This window comes from Adiantum capillus-veneris, chromosome 1, assembly GCF_014529385.1.
Source record: "Adiantum capillus-veneris isolate H3 chromosome 1, ASM1452938v2, whole genome shotgun sequence".
Lineage (NCBI taxonomy): Eukaryota > Viridiplantae > Streptophyta > Polypodiopsida > Polypodiales > Pteridaceae > Adiantum > Adiantum capillus-veneris.
In genome coordinates, this window is record NC_140931.1 from 103307724 (window position 1) to 103327925 (window position 20202).

The window sequence follows — 20202 nt, forward strand, 5'->3', positions numbered from 1 at the left end:
GCTCATTGCAATGCAAAATATTCTAGTATTAATATAATAAAATTTGGATTGCAAACCCTGACCTTTTTTTTTCAAAACTCACAATGGTGAGTGAATTATATTAGCATAACCAAATAATTAAAAATTCTAGTCATGCTTGTGCTGAGTAATGACGTCTCCAAGCAACCAAAGATACATCTGTTGCTGATAGGGGAGCCACCCCAGGACATTGATAGGGATCCCAGAGAGAAACTTGATTGAACATGGAGCAAATATTCACCTGAGCGTGGACCCAAAAACTAACCAGTAGGTGTAGCATCAATCGCCATGTTCCATTCATAAGAGTTCATACATTTCCTGATGGTGACAATCACATCCTTGCTTTCTTGTATTATCTTCGTGAAACTAACTATTTCTAAGGCGATCTCAAAGACCCAACAATTCCTAGCCTTTCACACATGTTTTGAAGTAGCAAAATCTATCAGTTTGTGTGCCGATAAGAAGCGCTGGACTCTTGAACACTTTCCCACACAAGAAGAGATCGTTCTTGAAAATCCTTATCTTCCACGTCTTTTGAACCCATTTTCAAATTCTCTCGGCTAGGCCACAGATTGCCAAGAACTCCTTAAATAAGTGAGGTAGGTCCTTCTATTAGGACCAATGCCTCTGGCTAGAACCTTCCCACTAGCATGTAAAGCTCCCCATAGGACCTTGCAAAGAAAAATCTGTTGGGGTATAAAGCCCAATGTGGTCGCCCAGGTAAGTGGGCGGGCCGCCAGGTATGTACACATATTCTTTTAAAAACCTAATAAGAACTCACTATGCTCTACACATTACAGTAGAGCGAGTTCACCATATCGTCGTGCTCTTCTTCTCGCACTCTCTCTCGCGTCGCACTTCCGCTCGTACTCCTTCAACTGGTATCAGAGCTCAGATCGAGGCTCGGGGCAGCACTGCAGTAGGCTAGAGTCACAAGCTTAGATTGGAGTGAAATTCGACAGGCGAAGACACGGCCCCAAACCCTGTGGGAGAGCACGAAGAGCTTGGTGTGCTCAGAATTTCATTCTGAGGTCATCTCGGCCACCGTTCGGCTTCGACAAAGGTCTGCGCAGGCGATTTTCGACTACGTGGTCTCGGCAGGTGCAGATCCGACTCTGTAAATTTGGGGTTTTCGGCCTACGACTGCAGGTGCTGAGGATATCGACACTCCCAGAGTGTTGATTTGTGGTTCTCTACACATCGAAGGACGGATCACAGTTCTTGGAGGCGTGTCACATACGACACGGGCGCATCTACACACAGACTGTAGGCGACATCCACTAGTTCATCAGGTTGATATTGGTTCAGAGTTCAGTTTACAGGGGAAACTCTGCCAAAATTTTCCCAGGAAAGTAAATCACTGTGAAGCGTAGCTATGGCTGGATCACAGGACACTGCTCTTTACAATATCAAGAAGCTGGATGAAACCAATTTCCCATTGTGGAAGAAGTAGATTTGGCACGTGCTGGTACAAAAGAAGCAGATAAAACCTATAAAGCTCAAGGGGATAAAACCAGAAGATATGGACGAAGATGAATGGAGCGAAATGGATGAATTGGCACTTTCTACCATTATGCTTACTTTGGTAGAAAGCGTTTACTTCAATGTAGCAGACGAGATGTCGGCTTATCAAGCATGGTTAAAGCTGAGTGATCTTTATGAAAAGCAGAGTGCAGCTTCACAGGTATACTGGCTTAAGAAGCTTGTTGACTTGAAGATGAAAGAAGGGACACCTATGTCCAATCATCTGAATGAATTCAACACAATCTACAGTCAGTTGTCAGCTCAAGGTGTCAAGTTTGATGAACCTGTTAGAGCTATGTTCCTGTTGATCACATTGCCGGAAAGTTGGGACACTTTTCGCACAACTTTGAGTAATTCTGCACCTCCAGATGGTTTGAACATAGCAGGTGTAGAAGGAAGTTTGCTTACTGAAGAAACCAATAGAAAGACAATGGACAAAGGCAAAGGAACAGCCTTAGTTGCCAAGGGAAGGACCAAAGAAAAGTACAAAGGTGGAAAGAGGAATTAGTCTCGCAGCAAGTCCCGCAATGCTAAAGGCAAGAGTGACATAGAATGCTACCATTGTGGCAAGAAGGGTCACATGAAAAGAGACTGCAGAGAATGGAAAGCAGAAAAAGGCAAAGAGAAAGCTGAAGACCATGGTGAGAAGAACAAGTCCTCAGTGAAGATTCAAGAAATAAATGTGACAAACACTGTTGCAGAGGATGACAGTCTAGTGTCAGGAGACATCTACTTCTTGAAGAATACAATGGACTCGGCTCTTCTTACAGCATCTGATGGAAATGCACTGAGTGACTGGATTATAGACTCAGGGGCATCACTTCATGTGTCTCCAAACAAGGAGTGGTTTACTTCTTATGTGACCACTAAAGATCATGTTCGGCTAGGCAATGCGAAGACATGTGAGATCTTAGGTGTTGGAGATGTTTAATTGAAGTTTCAAAATGGCTCTTCTTTCACACTGAAGAATGTGAGACATGTTCCCGCAATTACAAAGAGGTTGATCAGCACAGGTTTACTTGATGATGCTGGCTACGTCACCACTTTTGGACAGAACATGTGGAAGATATCCAAGGGTTCCATGACAGTAGCACATGGAGTAAAGTCTGGAGGACTTTACATGATTTATGTATCAAATGTCTCTAAAAATGTAATCAATGTAACCGAGCAGCCAAACGTTTCTTTGTGGCAAAGCCGGTTAGGACATATGTCCAAGAAGGGAATGGAAATCTTGTCTCGTTCTGGTTATTTGCCTGGCTTTTCATTTAATGATTTTGAATTCTGTGAACATTGTCTGTATGGTAAGCAAACACAGCAGCCACATAAGCATAGAAGTAGTAGAAGAGATACACAGTTGGCACTTGTTCATAGTGATTTGTGTGGACCTATGCCTAACCTATCTCTAGGGGGAGCTTCTTACTTTATGACATTTATAGATGATTACTCGAGGAAAGTATGGGTTTACTTTCTCAAGCACAAGGATGAAGCGTTTAGTGTTTTCAAAACGTTTGTGACACTTGTGGAGAATCAGAGTGGCAAGAAGCTTAAATGCTTATGCACTGACAATGGTGGGGAGTATGTTTCAAAGCCTTTCAGGACTTTTGTGAGTCAAAAGGTATAAAACGTGAACTTATTGCTCCTTACAATCCTCCTCAAAATGGTGTTGCTGAGAGGATGAATAGGACCATACAAGAGAAGGTCAGAAGTATGTTGTCTAATGCACAGCTGCCAAATGGGTTTTGGGCTGAAGTTGTATCAACAGCTGTTCATCTTGTAAATAGATCTCCTAGCAAGGTTTTGCAGAAGGATTCAATGCCAGAGATGGTATGGTCAGGCAAAATGCCCTCATACAAGCATCTCAGAGTCTTTGGCTGTGAGGCATATACTCATGTTCCAAAGGAATTTAAGAACAAACTTGAGCCAAAGAGTAGAAAGTGCATCTTTCTAGGCTATGGTAATTCTGGTGAGATGGGGTACATACTTTGGGATCCCGAATCCAGAAAGGTTGTCCGCAGCAATGATGTTCACTTTAATGAATCCAAATATCATTCTCAACCAGAGAGGGTTGAGGAGATTAGAAGAGTTGTCTTCCAAGCAGATGGACCTGCACGTGCAAGACAAAATGTTAGGGCTCAAGAGGAGCAAGGACAGGATAGAGTGGAACCACAGGTTGTGGCTGAGCCTGAGCCACCTATTGTGCGTAGATCTGGACGTGTCACGCGACCTCCTGATAGGTTTGTTCCATCTATGAACTATGTCATGTTGACTGATTGCAATGAGCCTTCATGTTACAAGGAAGCAGTGCAAATGAAGGACTCCGGGCATTGGCAATTGGCCATGCAGTCAGAGATGACAGCTCTGCATAAAAACCAGACATGGAAGCTAGTTAAATTACCACGGGGCAAAAAGGCTCTACCCTGTAAATGGGTTTATAGGTATAAGATCACCGCTCATGATAGTCAGCCAAAGTACAAAGCAAGGCTTGTTGCCAAGGGCTTTAAGCAAGAACAAGGCATTGACTTTGATGAAGTCTTCTCTCCGGTGGTCAAGATGACTACATTGAGATGCTTTCTTGCATTGGTTGCCATATTAGATTTGGTGTTGCACCAAATGGATGTCAAGACAGCGTTCTTGCATGGTGATTTAGATGTAGAAATTTACATGCAACAGCCAGAAGGGTTTGTTGAGAAAGGCAAGGAAGATTGGGTATGCCAGTTGTTAAAGAGTCTTTATGGCTTAAAACAATCACCGAGGGCATGGTACCATAAATTCCACAAGTTTATGCTTTCTCAAGGCTACAAACGTAGTGAGTTTGATCACTGTCTATATACAAAGAAGGCTAAGGATGGCAGTTGGCTGATCCTTATTTTGTATGTGGATGACATGTTGATTGCTGGCAAGCACTTGGAAGAAATTTCAGCTTTGAAGTCAAAGATGGCAAAATCGTTTGACATGAAAGACATGGGTGAGGCAAGTCATATACTTGGTATGCGCATTGAGAGAGACAGATCAAAGAAGTTGATTTGGTTATCTCAAACAGAGTATATTGACAAGGTTTTGCAACGTTTCAATATGGAGAAGGGAAAGGCACTGAGTGTTCCATTGCCACCATATGTGAAACTTAGCAAACAAGATTGTCATGTGTCTGAGGAAGAACAGGCTGAAATGGATAAGATTCCATATGCGTCTGCAGTGGGTAGTTTGATGTATGCAATGATTGCTACTCGCCCAGACATTGCATTTGCAGTGGGAGTAGTAAGTCGATACATGTCAAACCCATGCAAGAAACATTGGGAGGCAGTGAAAGGAATATTGAGATACCTGAAAGCTACAAAGAGTATGCGTATATGCTATGGGAGTCAGGAGCTAAGTGTAAAGGGTTTTACAAACTCAGATTATGCAGGTGACTTAGACAACCGAAGGTCTACGTCAGGGTATGTCTTTACATTGGCTGGTGGAGCAGTATCATGGCGTTCTAGATTACAAGATTGTGTTACTCAGTCTACTACAGAGGCTGAATATGTTGCAGCATCAGAGGCATGCAAAGAATCAATTTGGCTTAATCGACTAGTAACAGATTTGGGAATCAAAGAAGAGATGCCTGTGTTATATTGTGATAGTCAAAGTGCTATACAATTGGCTTGCAATCCAGTTTATCACTCAAAGACAAAGCATGTGGATGTGAAGTATCATTTCATCAGGGAAATGCTCAAGGATAAGCAACTTCAGCTTTTCAAAGTTCACACCACAGAAAATCCTGCTGATCTACTTACAAAAGGACTTCCCTCAGAGAGCTTTGCGCATTTTTGCAAGCAGTTAGGTGTAGGGTAGTACATCACTTCTCTACATCTCTTGTATATTAGCTTGTATAGTAGCTTCTCTCACACTTAAAGTACCACATTGGACTTTAAGTGGGAGGTTGTTGGGGTATAAAGCCCAATGTGGTCGCCCAGGTAAGTGGGTGGGCTACCAGGTATGTACGCATATTCTTTTGTAAAACCTAATAAGAACTCACTATGCTCTACACATTACAGTAGAGCGAGTTCACCATATTGTCGTGCTCTTCTTCTCGCACTCTCTCTTGCGTCGCACTTCCGCTCGTACTCCTTTAAAACCTTCATCCCAAGTGGCCAAGGTGGGTACCACATGTTCTTCGTGATTGTCACCCATCTTGATTCTGGCCATTGCTTTCCGCATGGCTTGTTCCGTAGGGAAACCAATCTGATGAGACCATAAGGGTGTTGTACACCTTGGAGAGGGGGAAAGGGAACACACCTAAAAACACACTAGATTGCCTCTGTATAGCCCACATTACTCACAACTCCCCACTCCTCTTAGAAAGAACTTCAAAACATAACACTTCCACCATCAAAACACCGCTTGCACACCTACCAACGTACACATGCTCCACACAATCACCAGACAACACACATCCTGATTTTGCACGCTTCTAGCACTTCCACATCACACAACACCTCTCTCTCTCTCTCTCTCTCTCTCACACACACACACACGCACACACACACACACATACACATGCGTGCACACACACATCCATACATAGATGGCCTAGGGGATGCACACGCTCATACACACTGGCACCACTCACACTAGAGATGAGAAAAGAAGAAAGGGGGGAAGGGGAGAGACGAAACCACTAAAATTGGCAATGGTCACTTCAATTCTCATAAAAAACACCTTATGGAGCTTCCATACATCCTTCTCTGGGCTGCACCACGGCCATTTTCTTCACACAGAGGGGTACACACCTCCCTCTTGTCTTGGCTCCATCGGCACACACCTTGATGAGCTACTCTGCTTCTCCGCTTCCTACTATCCTCTTGGCAGCCCCCCCTCTTAGCTCCAGAAGCTGCCTAAAAAGTAGAAAAGGGGGCCTTATTGGGCGAATTCCTCTATTTTTGGCAACTTTCTCTCCTTTTTGGACACTTGTCCACACTATTTTTTGCATGATTGTATGAGAACCATTGCTTTTATGGCCGACATTCCAAGATTATCACCACCGGTGGGAGGCCCCTCCATATATGGAAATAGCACCTGATGCTAGTGGGAACCACCCCCTAGGGGTGCCAACTTTCTGATCTCTAGCATAATTCAATGGAACTTGATCAACCATACCTGAGCTTGGCTGACCGTACCTTCACCTCATTTGGCATCTTTGACACCTCTTCAACAAGTGGAACCTCTTTAATTGGCATCTTGGACATAGAAACAACTCCATCCCTCTACAACCAAAGGACCCTTTGGCTCCTCTCGCACAGGTAGAACCTCTTGCACCAGCTTCACCCTTCTTTCCACTACATCAATTGGATGTGGCACTACTTGAATTGGCCAACCTTGCTTCGCTTGAGGCTCCTTCAAAAAAAAAAAAAAACTGTTCGGCCTCTTGGAAAAACCATCGCTTTTGCATATGTGACATGCCCATCCATTTCTACCTTATCTCAAACATCCTCATGCAGGCAATCCATAAGGTAGTTGAACTTCAAAAACTCCAACATTTTTTGCAGTAGTTACCTTGGTAAGCTATCCCCAAAAAAGAACCTCCAACACCCTCTCAAATTCTCAAAACTCGCCATCCAAGCTTTGCTTCAAATTGTTTGGCTTTCGTTTTATTTCATTGAGCCGCACATATCCTCACAAATTTGCTTCAAAAGATCGCTTCCAAGGTCATCCAATTCAGTTTTTCTTCATCACGTAATCGGTTGTACCACTTCTTCGCTTTACCATAAACCATGAGCGGAAAAACTTGAACCGTGCCTACTACCGTTTGATAAACTTCTTTCTAGCAGGGACAACCCATAATCATGTAGCCATGTTTCCACGTCTTCAACCCCAATGAAAATAAAAAAACCCAACCACATCTTTCTTCAACAAAATCTTCTCTTCAAAATTCGCACATCCATCGTCACCAAAACTACCTTTTCACCTTCAAACAAGAGCAATCAGATGCTCCTCCGTGGGGGAACCAGAAGATGGAGAGGGGGAAAGGGAACACACCAAAAAACACACCAAATTGCCTCTCTGTAGCCCAAGTTACTTACAGCTCCCCACTTCTCTCAGAAACACCTTCAAAACTTCACACTTCCACCAACAAAACACTGCTTGCACACCTACCAATGCACACACGCTCCACACAATTACCAAATAGCACACATCCCGATTTTTCATGCTTCCAACACTTCTCTCAGAAACACCTTCAAAACTTCACACTTCCACCAACAAAACACTGCTTGCACACCTACCAATGCACACACGCTCCACACAATTACCAAATAGCACACATCCCGATTTTTCATGCTTCCAACACTTCCATGATACACAACACCTCTCTCTCTCTCTCTCTCTCTCTCTCTCTCTCTCTCTCTCTCTCTCTCTCACACACACACACACACACACACACACACACACACACACACACACAGCCCGATGGGGCACACGCTCACACACACTGCACCACTCACACTGGAGACGAGCAAAGAAGAAAGGGGGGAAGGGGGAGAGATGGTACTTCACAAATCGGTAATGGTCACTTCAATTCTCATAAAAAGGACCTTATGCAGCTTCCATACATCCTTCTTTGGGCCAAATCACGGCCATCTTCTTCACAGAGAGGGGTACACACCTCCCTCTTAGCTTGGCTCCATTAGATGAGCCGCTCTTCTTCTTTGCTTTGTGTTATCCCTAGCTGTTATACTCTCGGCAGTCCCCCCCCCCCCCCCCTAGCTCCAAAAGCTCCCTAAAAAAAAGCAAAAAAGGGGGACTTATAGGGTGAATTCCTCTATTTTTGGCAACTTTCTCTCCTTTTTGGACACTTGTCCACACTATTTTTTGCATGATCTCATGAGAACCATTTCTTTTACGGTCGACATTCCAAGCTTATCACCACCCATGGGAGGCCCCTCCATACATGGCAGTAGCCCGCGGCGCTAGTGGGCCTCAAACTTGAGCATTTGGTTACCACATATAAAATGGGGGACCTCTAATTGGAGCAAGTCTCAAATTGGAATGAGTAAAAATGTTATCAAAAGCATTAAAAAACACATAAAAGAGTGTTAACTAGCTAGAGATGCATCAAACACTGATCACAAATGGCCCAAAAGACTGCCAACGTAGTGTCAAGAGCACTTAGTCCTCTCTATATTCAAGAATTTCCCATCTCAATAATAACTTATCACAAACCTCCAAAGGCTTAGCAATTAAACGTGGATTACAATCAAGCTCAATAATGGCTATCTTCTGAACCAAGTCTCATAAATGGTTGAGATTGCTTAGAATGCCAAGAAATGGCTCCATAAATGTGGCTACAATGGCAATATCCACAACAAGACATACATGAAATGGATAGCCTCTACTATATATAGTAGGACCAAAACACAAACATGCACCAAAATGGATTGTCTCCACTACATGTAGTAGGACCAAAACACAAGCATGCACCAAAGAATGCAAGCAATATATTGAAATCCCTACGAGGATATTGCTCTCAAAAGAGCACGTGTACATCACGCCAAAAGGGAATGAAAACTCTAGCACATTTTTGTTATTTACAAGTGTTGAGTTTTATTGAATTTTCTTTGTGTGAACATCATGTATATGGAAATCAAACTAAGACTTTCCATTTGTTGTTGAATAGAAGGCATGTTGAGCCACTAGAGCTTGTACACAATGACGTATGTGGTCCTATTAGGGGGAGCCACTTACTTTGTAACATTCATAGATGGCTCTACTCAAAAGGTGGGTTTACCCTTTGAAACATAAGGATGTGTATTCTCTACATATGACGGGAAAAAAGCTTAAGGACTTGATGATTCATAATGTTGGGGGAATATTTATCAAAACAGATGATAGACTTCTATGTGAAAAGAGGGATTTGGCAGCATTTTACTACACAATACACACTTGTCCATAATGGAGGTGTTGAGTGTATGAATCACATGATTCAAGGGCGCGTTATTGCAATGCTTTGCTGAAAATTTGACACAAGATTTTTAGGTTGGAGCTATTTTGACAACAATTCACATCATTAACATATTTCCTAGTACACCGTTGAATTACAAGATTCTAGAGGACTTGTGACAAAGGGGTTGAGAAGATCTAGTAGAGCATAACATCCGCCTAAGCGGTTTCAGCCATGTGTGAATTATGTCGTGTTGACTGACTACAAAGAACTATCTTGCGATTGAGAAGGCATGTAGATGGACTGCAATGGAAGCAAGCCATGCAATCATAATATGACTTGATTGTCAAGAATGAGACTTGGGAACTATTCAAATTGCACGAGGGAAAGAAAGATTTACCTTGCAAATGGGTTTACAAGAAGAAATCCGAGGCCTAAGTATAGGACTAGACTCATAGCTAAAGGTTTCAAGCAGTAGAAAGGCATAGTTTGTAAAGAAATCTTTTCATCCAAGGTCGTGTTGACTACTTTGCATATGGTGCTTGGACCAGTAGCTATTGAGGACTTGGAGTTATTCCAAATGGATATGAAGATGGATTTCCTTCACGATGACGTCGTCCAAGAGGATGTATGCATGAAACAACGTGAAGGGTTTGCTAAGCAGAGAAGAGCTTGTTTGTAGACTCAGAAAAGCACTTCATGGCTTGAAGCAAGGATGCAAGCAATGGCATCAAAATTTTGATATGTTTATGCAGTCTCATGGATATAAAAGGAGTCAAGAGGATCACTGCTTGTACACGAAGAAGCTCAATCATGGATCACTCATTCTTCTTGTGTAAAATGTCAATAACATGTTATCTTTGGGAAGAACTCTCAAAGAAAATATTGGGTCAGACTTTTTGCCATATGCAGGATTTGGGAGAAGCTAATCACTTTCTTGGTATATGTATCAAACATGACAGGTCAAAGGGATCCTTGAGGTCTCACAAGAATTGTACATACACAAAGTCTTGCATTGTTTCAATATGCATGGGGAGAAGGCATGTAGTATCCCAATGCTGTCATATGTGAAATTTGGCAAGGATGATACTCCTAAATCAAATGATGAGGAGGCCGACATGGCTAACATTTTGTATTCCTCACCTGTTTGTAGTCTCATGTATGCTATGGTGGCTACCAAGCCAGACATTGCATTTGCATTAGGAGTGGTGAGTCGTTACATGGCTAACGATGGCAAGAACATTGGGATGCAGCGAAGTATATGCTCATGTACATGAAAGGTACAACAAGTAGGTGCTTACGCTTCAAAAATAGTGATACATCTGTCGTGGGATACATAGATGCGGATTATGAAATGTAGACAACAAGAGGTCTAGATTTGGCTATGTTTTCATATTTGTTGGAGGAGCCATCTCTTGTAGATCTACAAAGGTTGAGCATGGGGCAACATCAAAGGATAGCAAGGAGGCTTTAGGTTGGTACGTTTAGTGGAAGATTTGGACAAGAATCACCAGATTCTAATATTGCAATGTGATAGTTAGAGTGCCATTGCTTTGGCAAAGAATCCCATGTTCCCTTCTAGAACAAAGCACATTGAGGTGAGGTATCACTTCATTCGAGATGTGTTGACAGATAAGCAAATCAACCTTGTCAAAGTCCATACAAATGACAACCCTGTAGATGCTCTTACGAAGAGCGCAACCACAAAGTGATTTGCACATTGCATAGAGTTGATGGTTGTTGGGTGAAGCCACAATCATGCTTCACAGTTCTATAGGTTTAGTACATAGTTTTGTTTTACTCCACTTGAGCCACATTTGTCGTTAAGTGGAAGGTTGTTAGGGTAATGGCCAAGTGGCCGGCCGCACAACCACTATCCATTTACTAACTCTATTTTTTCTTATCAATAGAATAAGGACTCGGTGAGAGATTTCTCCCTACTGGACTCCACCCACACTAGGTGTCTCCCGCTTCTCCACCACATGCACCACACGTAGACTTCCTACTCCCACACACTTTGCAAGAGATAATACAAAAAAACCATAAGATTGCATTATTGAAATGAACTCTAGAATGTGTACAAATAGAAAGGAGCATCAATGGTTGTACATGCATGTGAGACCACAAGGAACTCTCAAGTAAGCCCCTACAAAGGGGGGTCAACCCATTAAGCTAGGGGACTCCTTTGGCTCTTAGTATAACTCATTTTGCTCCATTCCCACCTCACTAGTGTTACATGAAAGTCACATGATAGGTGCCACATAGGTTATTACTAAACAAGAGAAGATGCGCACCATGAGTTGGTGCATGGGAAAAAACCCATGCCCAATAGTCCCACCTATCCAACAAACCCTACTTTTCTTGCACAGAGAGAGAGAGAGAGAGAGAGAGAGAGAGAGAGAGAGAGGCACACAAAGAGAGAGACCCTACTTTTCTTGTGTGTGCGCACACACACACACACACTTCAGAGGTGGCACCATAAGCCTGCCAGGTTGCCACATCCCGCCTTAGCCCTCATTGACTCCTCAATTTCATGTTTTCATATGAAAATAGAAGATTGAAAGACCTTCAAATTTTCATTGATTTCGTTAGGTTTTTCTTCCTTCACACATGGAAACTCCCTTCCATTTGAACCCATAACATCTCTCCGTGATGTAAGTTATATAACCATGGAATTTAAGATCCCCGATGGGATTCTAATATTCTTTTTATTCATGATGCGATCAATACCCTCTTAGATGATTTGAGCACTTTTTTTGGGTGTCGTCAGGGGTGTTCGGTTATTTGGGATCATGTGTTCACCTTTACTTTATCCTAAGTACGAGTAAACCCTCATGCTTTTGGAAGTTGTCTAACTTGTTGAGCTTGAGGATAATTTCTTGTTGTAGATGGAATAAGCTGATGCGGTACACACTTGCCGATTGAGTCCACTCATTGAGGTTTATTGACCATTAAGCATTAGACTAGCCTTGACTCCAATCATGGAGCATGACGTTTAATGGAATTGATGCAAGTCTCTCTAGTTTTCGGAAATATGTTGACCACATTCTTGTTGCGATCTCTTGAATCATCTTAGAACCATGAGAGGGTTCAAGCTCTTGAACAAGTTAGGAGGTTTTCTTGGAGGGAGTTCCATAACCCTCCATTTTCCCCTTCCCACACTTGAAAAGGAACATGCTATTGTAAGTAGAGAAGCTTGTTTTAAAAATACTATTTGAATTCCAAACTTTTGCTATTTTGCTGAAACTAAGGCTGGTGTCACATATGTCTACCTGGACGTGTGTGCAAATGACATGGAGAAACAAGATTAGCTAAGTAGATGTCTGCGAGTGGGCGACGCAGATTGTCTATCGGGGAAGGCAATGGACATGCAATTGAGTTGGCAAAAAGCTATTGGCTATTGTGTGTGTCCGTTGCAACAAGTGCTCATCCAACAGAGGACCCTCGGTCATCTTCACCCAACACCAAACATAGAGAGCAAAAGCATGCGAGCTATGAATAGAGGAGACGAACCCCTGCATGTGCCGCGAGAAGCGGAATCCTGATCAACTGAGGTACTTTGATTTGCTACTGGAATACTACTACCCTACTGGCTTGTTCTTTGTTTTATTCATTACTTAGGAAGATTCCTCACACCTGAGGACTACGTCTGACAGCTTGCTATTCCAATTTCCTGCCCTTCAAAACTTGGATGCAGGATTCGTACTCAACCCAACAGGCGTCTTAACTCACATGAAGATGCGCTAACCAGTCGAGCAAGCTTGCGGTGCTGCAAACATCAATGCAATCATTCAATGAGACAAAAAAAAATTCGCAATGACCCAGCCTCGCGCTACAACCTGGCGCTCTCAGGCATTCGATCATCGCCTCGGCCTTGCTGCCAATATCGCCTCACAACCCTCGCCTTACCTCCCCCATTGGTCGCCAACTGCACCCCTACCTTTTGCCACAAGGGATCTTTCACGATTCTCACTAATAAACCATTAAACAAGATTGGGCCGCGCCCACTGGAATACTTAAAAAATGGTAAATTTGCAATACCATCAGTTGTGTGTGAGTTACACCGCCCAAATGGGGATTTCTGGATCCTCTCGAAGAACGTGTTTTATAAGGGCCTAACCCATGGTTCCCATTTTCAAGATTTGATGCTTTATTTGGAGTTTGTGAGTTCTCAAACTCACCGTGAGGACACACCTATACACTCAGAGCACAACCACCAATAAACGTGGTGAAAACGTTCGGCTCGACAGAACAAGCCACGTAGGCTAGACACTCCCATCTTCTCGTTCTGTTTTGCAGAGAGAGCAGATACTACGCAGTATATTTCTCAGCTTATGGGTATCCGAGAGTAGTCCCTCGTCCGTCGTCTTTCTCTCTTCGCGTTCCATTCGTCGCCGCTCTGTGTATTTCACGTTTCGCGAATTTTATTGGAGTAGGAAGAGTAGGGGAGCAAGCACGCCATGGCCTGCCCTCTTTCTACTCTCCTCTCCCCATTGTGCAGCAGTGGAAACAGCAGCAGGCATGCGCGATTGTGCTTCTCCCAATCAACCTTTACATCTTCTCAACGCAGGTATCATTTCGAACCTTTTCATAGCGACAGCGGAAGAAGCAGGTGCTGCTTCCATGGTGGCGGGATGCTTGCAGTTCGGGCTAGCTTTGCAGAATTTGATAGTCACATAGAGGCAACCTCAGAATTCATTTCCACAGGTCTGCCCCAGCTTGTTGAAAAAGCTGAGGGCCTCCTTTACACCATTGCAGATGCTGCAGTTTCTACTGATGCCTCAGTGGCTGACACTGTGCAGACAACGAATCGGGATTGGCTAAGTGGACTTACAGATGGACTTGAAGGCATTCTCAAGGTAACTATTCTGGTTGAAAACACTGTGACATGTTACTTTTCATGCTTTCAAATCATTTTATGCATTGAACTTGTTTGAAGAACGATACATGCTCATAGATGCCCAGTGTGATTGAATGTTTGCGTTGTTTTGGATCTTTTTCGTCTGCCTTTTTGTTGAAGGTGATGAATCAGGTTGTCAAGACTAAAGTTGGATATAGTGAGGTCAACAGTCATTTACACAGAAAACAACATTTTTAGTAGCAAGAAATCTTTTCTTTTCAATTGGGTTTAGATTCAAATATTCTACACTGGGCGCTGACCCATAGAAAGGGAGACAGAAGGGTGCAAAGGCAATTCAAAAACGTGTCAAGTCCTTTGAGGCATATCTGACACATAGTCATCTGGATGGATTACGAGATGAAGGAAATTAGATCTAGGAAAAGCTGGAAATAATCATTTTTTTGTCACGATATGAAGCAGGTCAGGAAATGGTAACTTGTTACCCTTTCAGCCATTTTGTCATTCAAAACTGGCCAATTCCTGTCACTGTCGGTGATGTACCATTGTGTGCATAAAAAGGAAAGAAGGATAGATGACTCTGATACAAGAGTGAGGAATCAGAAGGAGGGGACAGGATTCTCACTTTTCATTTTGGTAAATATCGACTACTTCACCACATTTCCTCCTTAATTGTGCACTGTTATCAACTCTCGAGATGGAAGTCTGGAGCCATTTTGCACCCATAAGCAATGGTAGTTTCTGGTTCTGCAGAGGCAAGGACTATATCACTTACAGTAAAACCTTGTTTCAAGAAAGGCATTGGCGCAAAGACAATGATAGCCACCTCATTGGGAGCATCGACCATCATGAATCAACAATTTTGAAGTTTCTCATATACTCAGAAAGTTGACTTACAATTAGGATATTTAACAAGCTTAAGATGTTAGACGGAATGGACAGCTGTTACCATACACAAATTGAAAAGTTGGACGTTTCATGAAGCACAGTATGGCGATTGTCATCCTAATGTTGTTGCTGTGGAAATCTAGCTCAACCAATGTTAAGTTTTGTAATTTTCGTCTAAAGGCTTATTTTTCAGCAGATTATTAACTTTTAGCTTTAGAAGTTTGGATAGAGTGGAGTTTTAGCTTTGTTTCCTTCTTTTGAGCCATTAAGGTAATTTCTTATGGAAAAGAGGTTCAGTGAATCGTTTGTAGTTTGAATCATGTGTTTTGTTTTTTTCCAATTTGTAGGTCTTAAAGGACGGTTTGCAGGCATTGCATGTTCCTTACTCCTATGGATTTGCAATTATTTTGCTTACAATATGTGTCAAGGCCGCTACTTTTCCCTTATCAAAGAAACAAGTAAGCTTCTGATTCATGATGGAGGAGGATTATAATGTTATGGCAGATACCTGAAGTGTTGTTTGAATTTACGGGCACGGCAATTATTAGATGTTTATCTTAATTTTGATACCTTCTCTGTGTATTTATAGGTCGAATCAAGCATGTCAATGCAAAATTTGTCACCAAAAATCAAAGCCATTCAGCAGCGGTATGCTGGAAATCAGGTCTGACTGCTGCGAAGCTTACTTGTCAAATCTGCTTGCTTTCACTTGTCAAGGCTAACCAATTAACTCGTTGAGGGGAGGGGATGCTTCATTTCCTATATGGGTTTGCGCATTTTATGTTGGAGCAATGGCTTGGTTAATTGCATGGATCAAGAAAAGGGAGGGCATAAAGATGATTTTCCCTACTCCACTTGAAATTAATATGTAAGGAACTCAAGGGTGGCATTAAAAAAACGAGAGTACGTAGAAGACTGAAGAAGTTGGGGCACTGACTACTTGTCTTAGGTTTTAGTTGGTGATTGTTTTTTGTCACCACCTCTCCATGTCGGGATCTGGTAATTTGCGGAGAGAGAGAGAGAGAGAGAGAGAGAGAGAGAGAGAGAGAGAGAGAGATATTTTATTGTCGTCCTTGGAGGTCAAATATGACCTATGGGACCAAAGTTACGTGTGATGTAGTATGTGTGTGGCCCAAAGTTACATGTGATGTAGTATATGTGTGACTGATGAGTGACTCTCGATGCTCCAAAATTGTGGTGATGAAAGTCGCAATGGAGAGCCCACACACTGACACACTGTGGCTGGGAGAGAGAGTGTGTAGGTCATGGCTAAAAATGTGAGGGAAGCAAGTTCGGATGTGACCAAAAGCTGAGTACTCTAGTAGTGTGTGGTACTCACACTCTCGAACTTGTAGCGAGCATAATGCACAATCGATTTGACTCTTCTCCATTCAGAGTAATAGGGAACAGCCGGAACGGGCCCTTGCCGTTCCTGGAAAGTGTTCCTACTTGAGCCAGGCACCCGGAACGGGTACGGGAACGAAACGGCTTTCCGCTCAGATCTGTAACCGTAACGTCGGCCGAAACGGGACTCCAGAACGCGGAACGAGGGCTGGCCGAAACGAAAAATCTGAAATTCAAATTTCTGACTGTTTTTTTAAAAATCAGGCCGTTTAAGGGGCAACGTTCTTGAACGTATGGGGGAAGAGGGGGGGCGCTAAACTATATAATGGCTCAAGGCCTCCTTAAAAGCCCATCCCTCCCTCAAGGCTTCAAGCTCTCAACCTCAAGCCTCAAGGCTCACCGCGACGCCGCTCACATGCTCTACCCTCTCCCTCAAGCCTCTCTCGAGTCTCTCCGCATCCCTTGGGCCTGAAGCCTTCAAGGCTCAAGCTTGAAGCTCGGAGCTCTCTCCATTCATTCTCCCTCTCTCTCTCTCTCTCTCTCTCTCTCTCTCTCTCTCTCTCTCGCGGGCCTCGAGGCTCAAGAGTCAAGCCCTCAAGCTTGAAGGCTTCACGCTCCACTTGGCATTTCTCCCTCACTCTAGTCTCTCTCTCTCTCCCTCTTTTGATCAAGGCTCAAGTTTCAAGCTCCACGCCTCTCTCTCTCTCTCTCTCTCTCTCTCTATAGTCTCAAGCTCCCTCCCTCTCTCGAGTCTCATGGCCCAAGCTTCCGCATCAAGTGAACGTGTGCCCTTGGGCGTGGACGAAGTGCATTCCTGAGTGTTTGGAAAGGCCGGTGGTACACGTGTATGAAAGTGCAAACTATGCAGCTTCGAACAGCAATCCGGCACAACTAAAGTACGTGCTCACCTCCTTAAGCTAGAGGGACAACAAGTAGCAATATGCAAGGCGGTCAACGAGCAATTGTTGAAGGTATTTGAAGCCAAGGATGCCGTCATCGAAGTCATCGAAGCCAACAAAGAAGAGAGAGAAGCTGCCAAGCCGAAGCGTCCCGCAATCGACCCCAACGACTTGGTTTTTCCCTCTTATACACCTTCTTCATTGATTGGTGGTGATAGTAATGCGGCAATGACGGAGACTAGGGGGACATCATTTCGATCGGCCTTTTCAATGCCTAATGCTACTCCAGTCTCTACTCACTAACGCACCTTACAAGCCACTTGGGATCTAAAAAGGAAGGAGGATGTGGATGCAAGTGTTTCACGCTTTTTCTATCATGATCACATCCCCTTCATAAAGGCTCGGTAAGACTATCATTTTCGCATGATCAATCATCTCGATTCTCATTCTCATCTAAACAGCAAATTCTAATACCTCTTGTGTGCATCGTGTAGGTCGGAATACTTCAAGACAATGTGCATGAGGATTGGAGAGTATGGGGCACGCTATGTGCCACCCTCTTCCGAGGCCCTCCGCACTACTATACTCTACAGGGAGAAGGCCGTTGTGGAGATGGCAACCGTCAACATGAAATAGGAAGTGATCTGGCACTTTTGTGAGTCTGTTCGCAGACCGTGCATGACCAGACACGTAGAGTAGATGCATATCCTTTGGTTGCACACAACATGACCATCAGAATCCAATCTCAGAATCCAGTCAGATCCCATTAGTAGCATTTTTACAGTGCATAGACCTATTTTCCCTATTTTTGACATTTTTCACTTATTATTTTTAAGTGACTTTTGTTGGAAAGTAGGTAGGCAATTTTGCTAAGTTTGTATAAGTAGAAACCTAGCGCTAGCACTTTTTGGCAGAAGAGGTAGTAGGAGCACTCGCTCAACAGACAACTTCTGAGCAGAACCCCCAGATGCCCTAGTGTTTTTGCACAGCAAAAAGTTGGCGTTTTGGACCAGATCAGTCAGCGTTTTTGCTCTTGCAGATCCCTGGCGACAGCAGACCAAGCAGAAGCCCCAACGTTAGCAGATTCTCCACAGCAAGACCATTTTCAGCCCTAGCGTTTTTGCATCAGCATCACACTTCAGCGTTTTGCAGATTCACCACGATGGAACGTCAAGAAACATCAGCGTTTTCAGTTTTCAGTAGTCAGACTCCGCAGTAGAACCTCCAAACCTCGCTGGTCTCACCTTCCCGCAACAGATCCTCGCCACATGGTCAGATTCTGCCAAGTTTGCACATTCAGCCCGGAAAACACAGATTTCAGCATCTGCGTTTTCAGCGCGTCGTCGTCGCATCGTCGCCATCAACATCGTCACTCACATAGAGTCAGAATTCAGCTGATAAAGATTTGCAGATTTCAGTCCTTAGCATTCCAGATTTCAGCCCGTCTCGTCGTCGTCCTCATCGTCGTCGACATCGTCGGCAAGTCCAAAGCATTGTAGAGATTTGTGCAATCATAAGTAGACCGCTCTCGCCATAGAGAGCGGGGCCCTTGGAGGAGGGTTTGACAACTTCCCGGTGTCGTATTCTCTTCTCTCTCTATCTCTCAGTCTCAACACGTTCATTCACAGTGTTCATCCACTTTGTTTGTGTCCATTGCACTCTCACTAAAGGAACAGAAGGCTCTCCCTTTCGTAAGTAAAAGGAATCCTTGAGCACAGTTCGGAGCACTAATCTTGAGCAAAGTTCAACATTCATTCCGTTGCACCTTACACTTCATGAAGGTCTGCAATGCTTGCTTCTTTGGGCCGCGCTGAAAGCGACAGTGGTCTGTGGCTGCTTCAATGCTCCAACTTCGGCTATGGACGTAGGTCCACCTTCTTCTAGAATCTCCGAGGAGAAAAATTCCGGAAACCACTTTCAACACAAAATCATGAACATACCCATTCCATGTAGAGTGACTGGAAAAATACTAGTCTGCCTAAAAGACTGTGCACGCGATGTAGATGAACAAGTGACGGAGTGCCAAATGGTTCACCAAACACACGCAAAAAGTGAGATCGAATCTTGACTTTTCGACCTAAACCTATCAACTGTGGCAAATCACAATGAAAATGCCGATGTTTGAGGGAAATCTTTCTTGTGCTATGTCTGAGACTGTGTCATGCCAAGGAAGAGACATGGAATGTGAATTCCTTGAATGCAAACTTTTCTTCTTTTCTAGTGATCTGCATACATTCATGCTCATCCGTGAGTGAGTCATGTGCATCGTACAATACGGCATACTTGTGTAAAGGAAACACGTAAAGACGGTGACGAAAATACAAGAAGTTGTCACGAATGAAACACTCGAACAATGCGGGCTGATTAATCATGCGAACACACAATACTTCCTGAGTGGATTCTTTGGACCTTGACTCGGGAGCCAAGATCGGTTTGGCGTGATTGATTGTATCTGCAATGAGGTTAGCTTCACTAGAAAAATCATCATCTAAACCATCATCCTTGTGAACAATTACATCTCTATCATGAAAAAACATGCGTGTCGTGCTTTGGAGAAGAAAAGACCGTGAGAGTCTCCTTCTCTTGGATTAGTGACATAGATGGAATCTTAGTGTCACATTGAAGAACTATGAGAGATGCTCCTTCAGCTGCGAAACTGAGAGTGTTTTCTTTCCATCAAACTTGTGGATTATGACATTAAAACCACTTAATGCCAAAAATCACATCGTATCTTGAGAGAGGAGAAATCACAAACT

The 20202-nt window shown here is 43.4% G+C and overlaps 1 protein-coding gene across 2 annotated transcripts in view; it reads left to right on the top strand.

Annotated features, from left to right (window-relative positions):
- Positions 1–13699: 13699 nt before the first annotated feature.
- LOC147465289 (inner membrane protein PPF-1, chloroplastic-like) overlaps positions 13700–20202 on the top strand; it is a 40211-nt gene continuing 33708 nt past the window's right edge. Inside the window, exons 1-3 of one of the 2 annotated variants that reach the window (XM_086519273.1) lie at positions 13700–14316; positions 15551–15661; positions 15793–15867. In XM_086519273.1, the coding sequence (XP_086375399.1) occupies positions 13918–14316; positions 15551–15661; positions 15793–15867 (585 nt within the window). In that variant the 5' untranslated portion in view covers positions 13700–13917. The remainder of the gene's footprint in view (positions 14317–15550; positions 15662–15792; positions 15868–20202) is intronic. The other variant, XM_086519277.1, reaches the window with a different exon arrangement.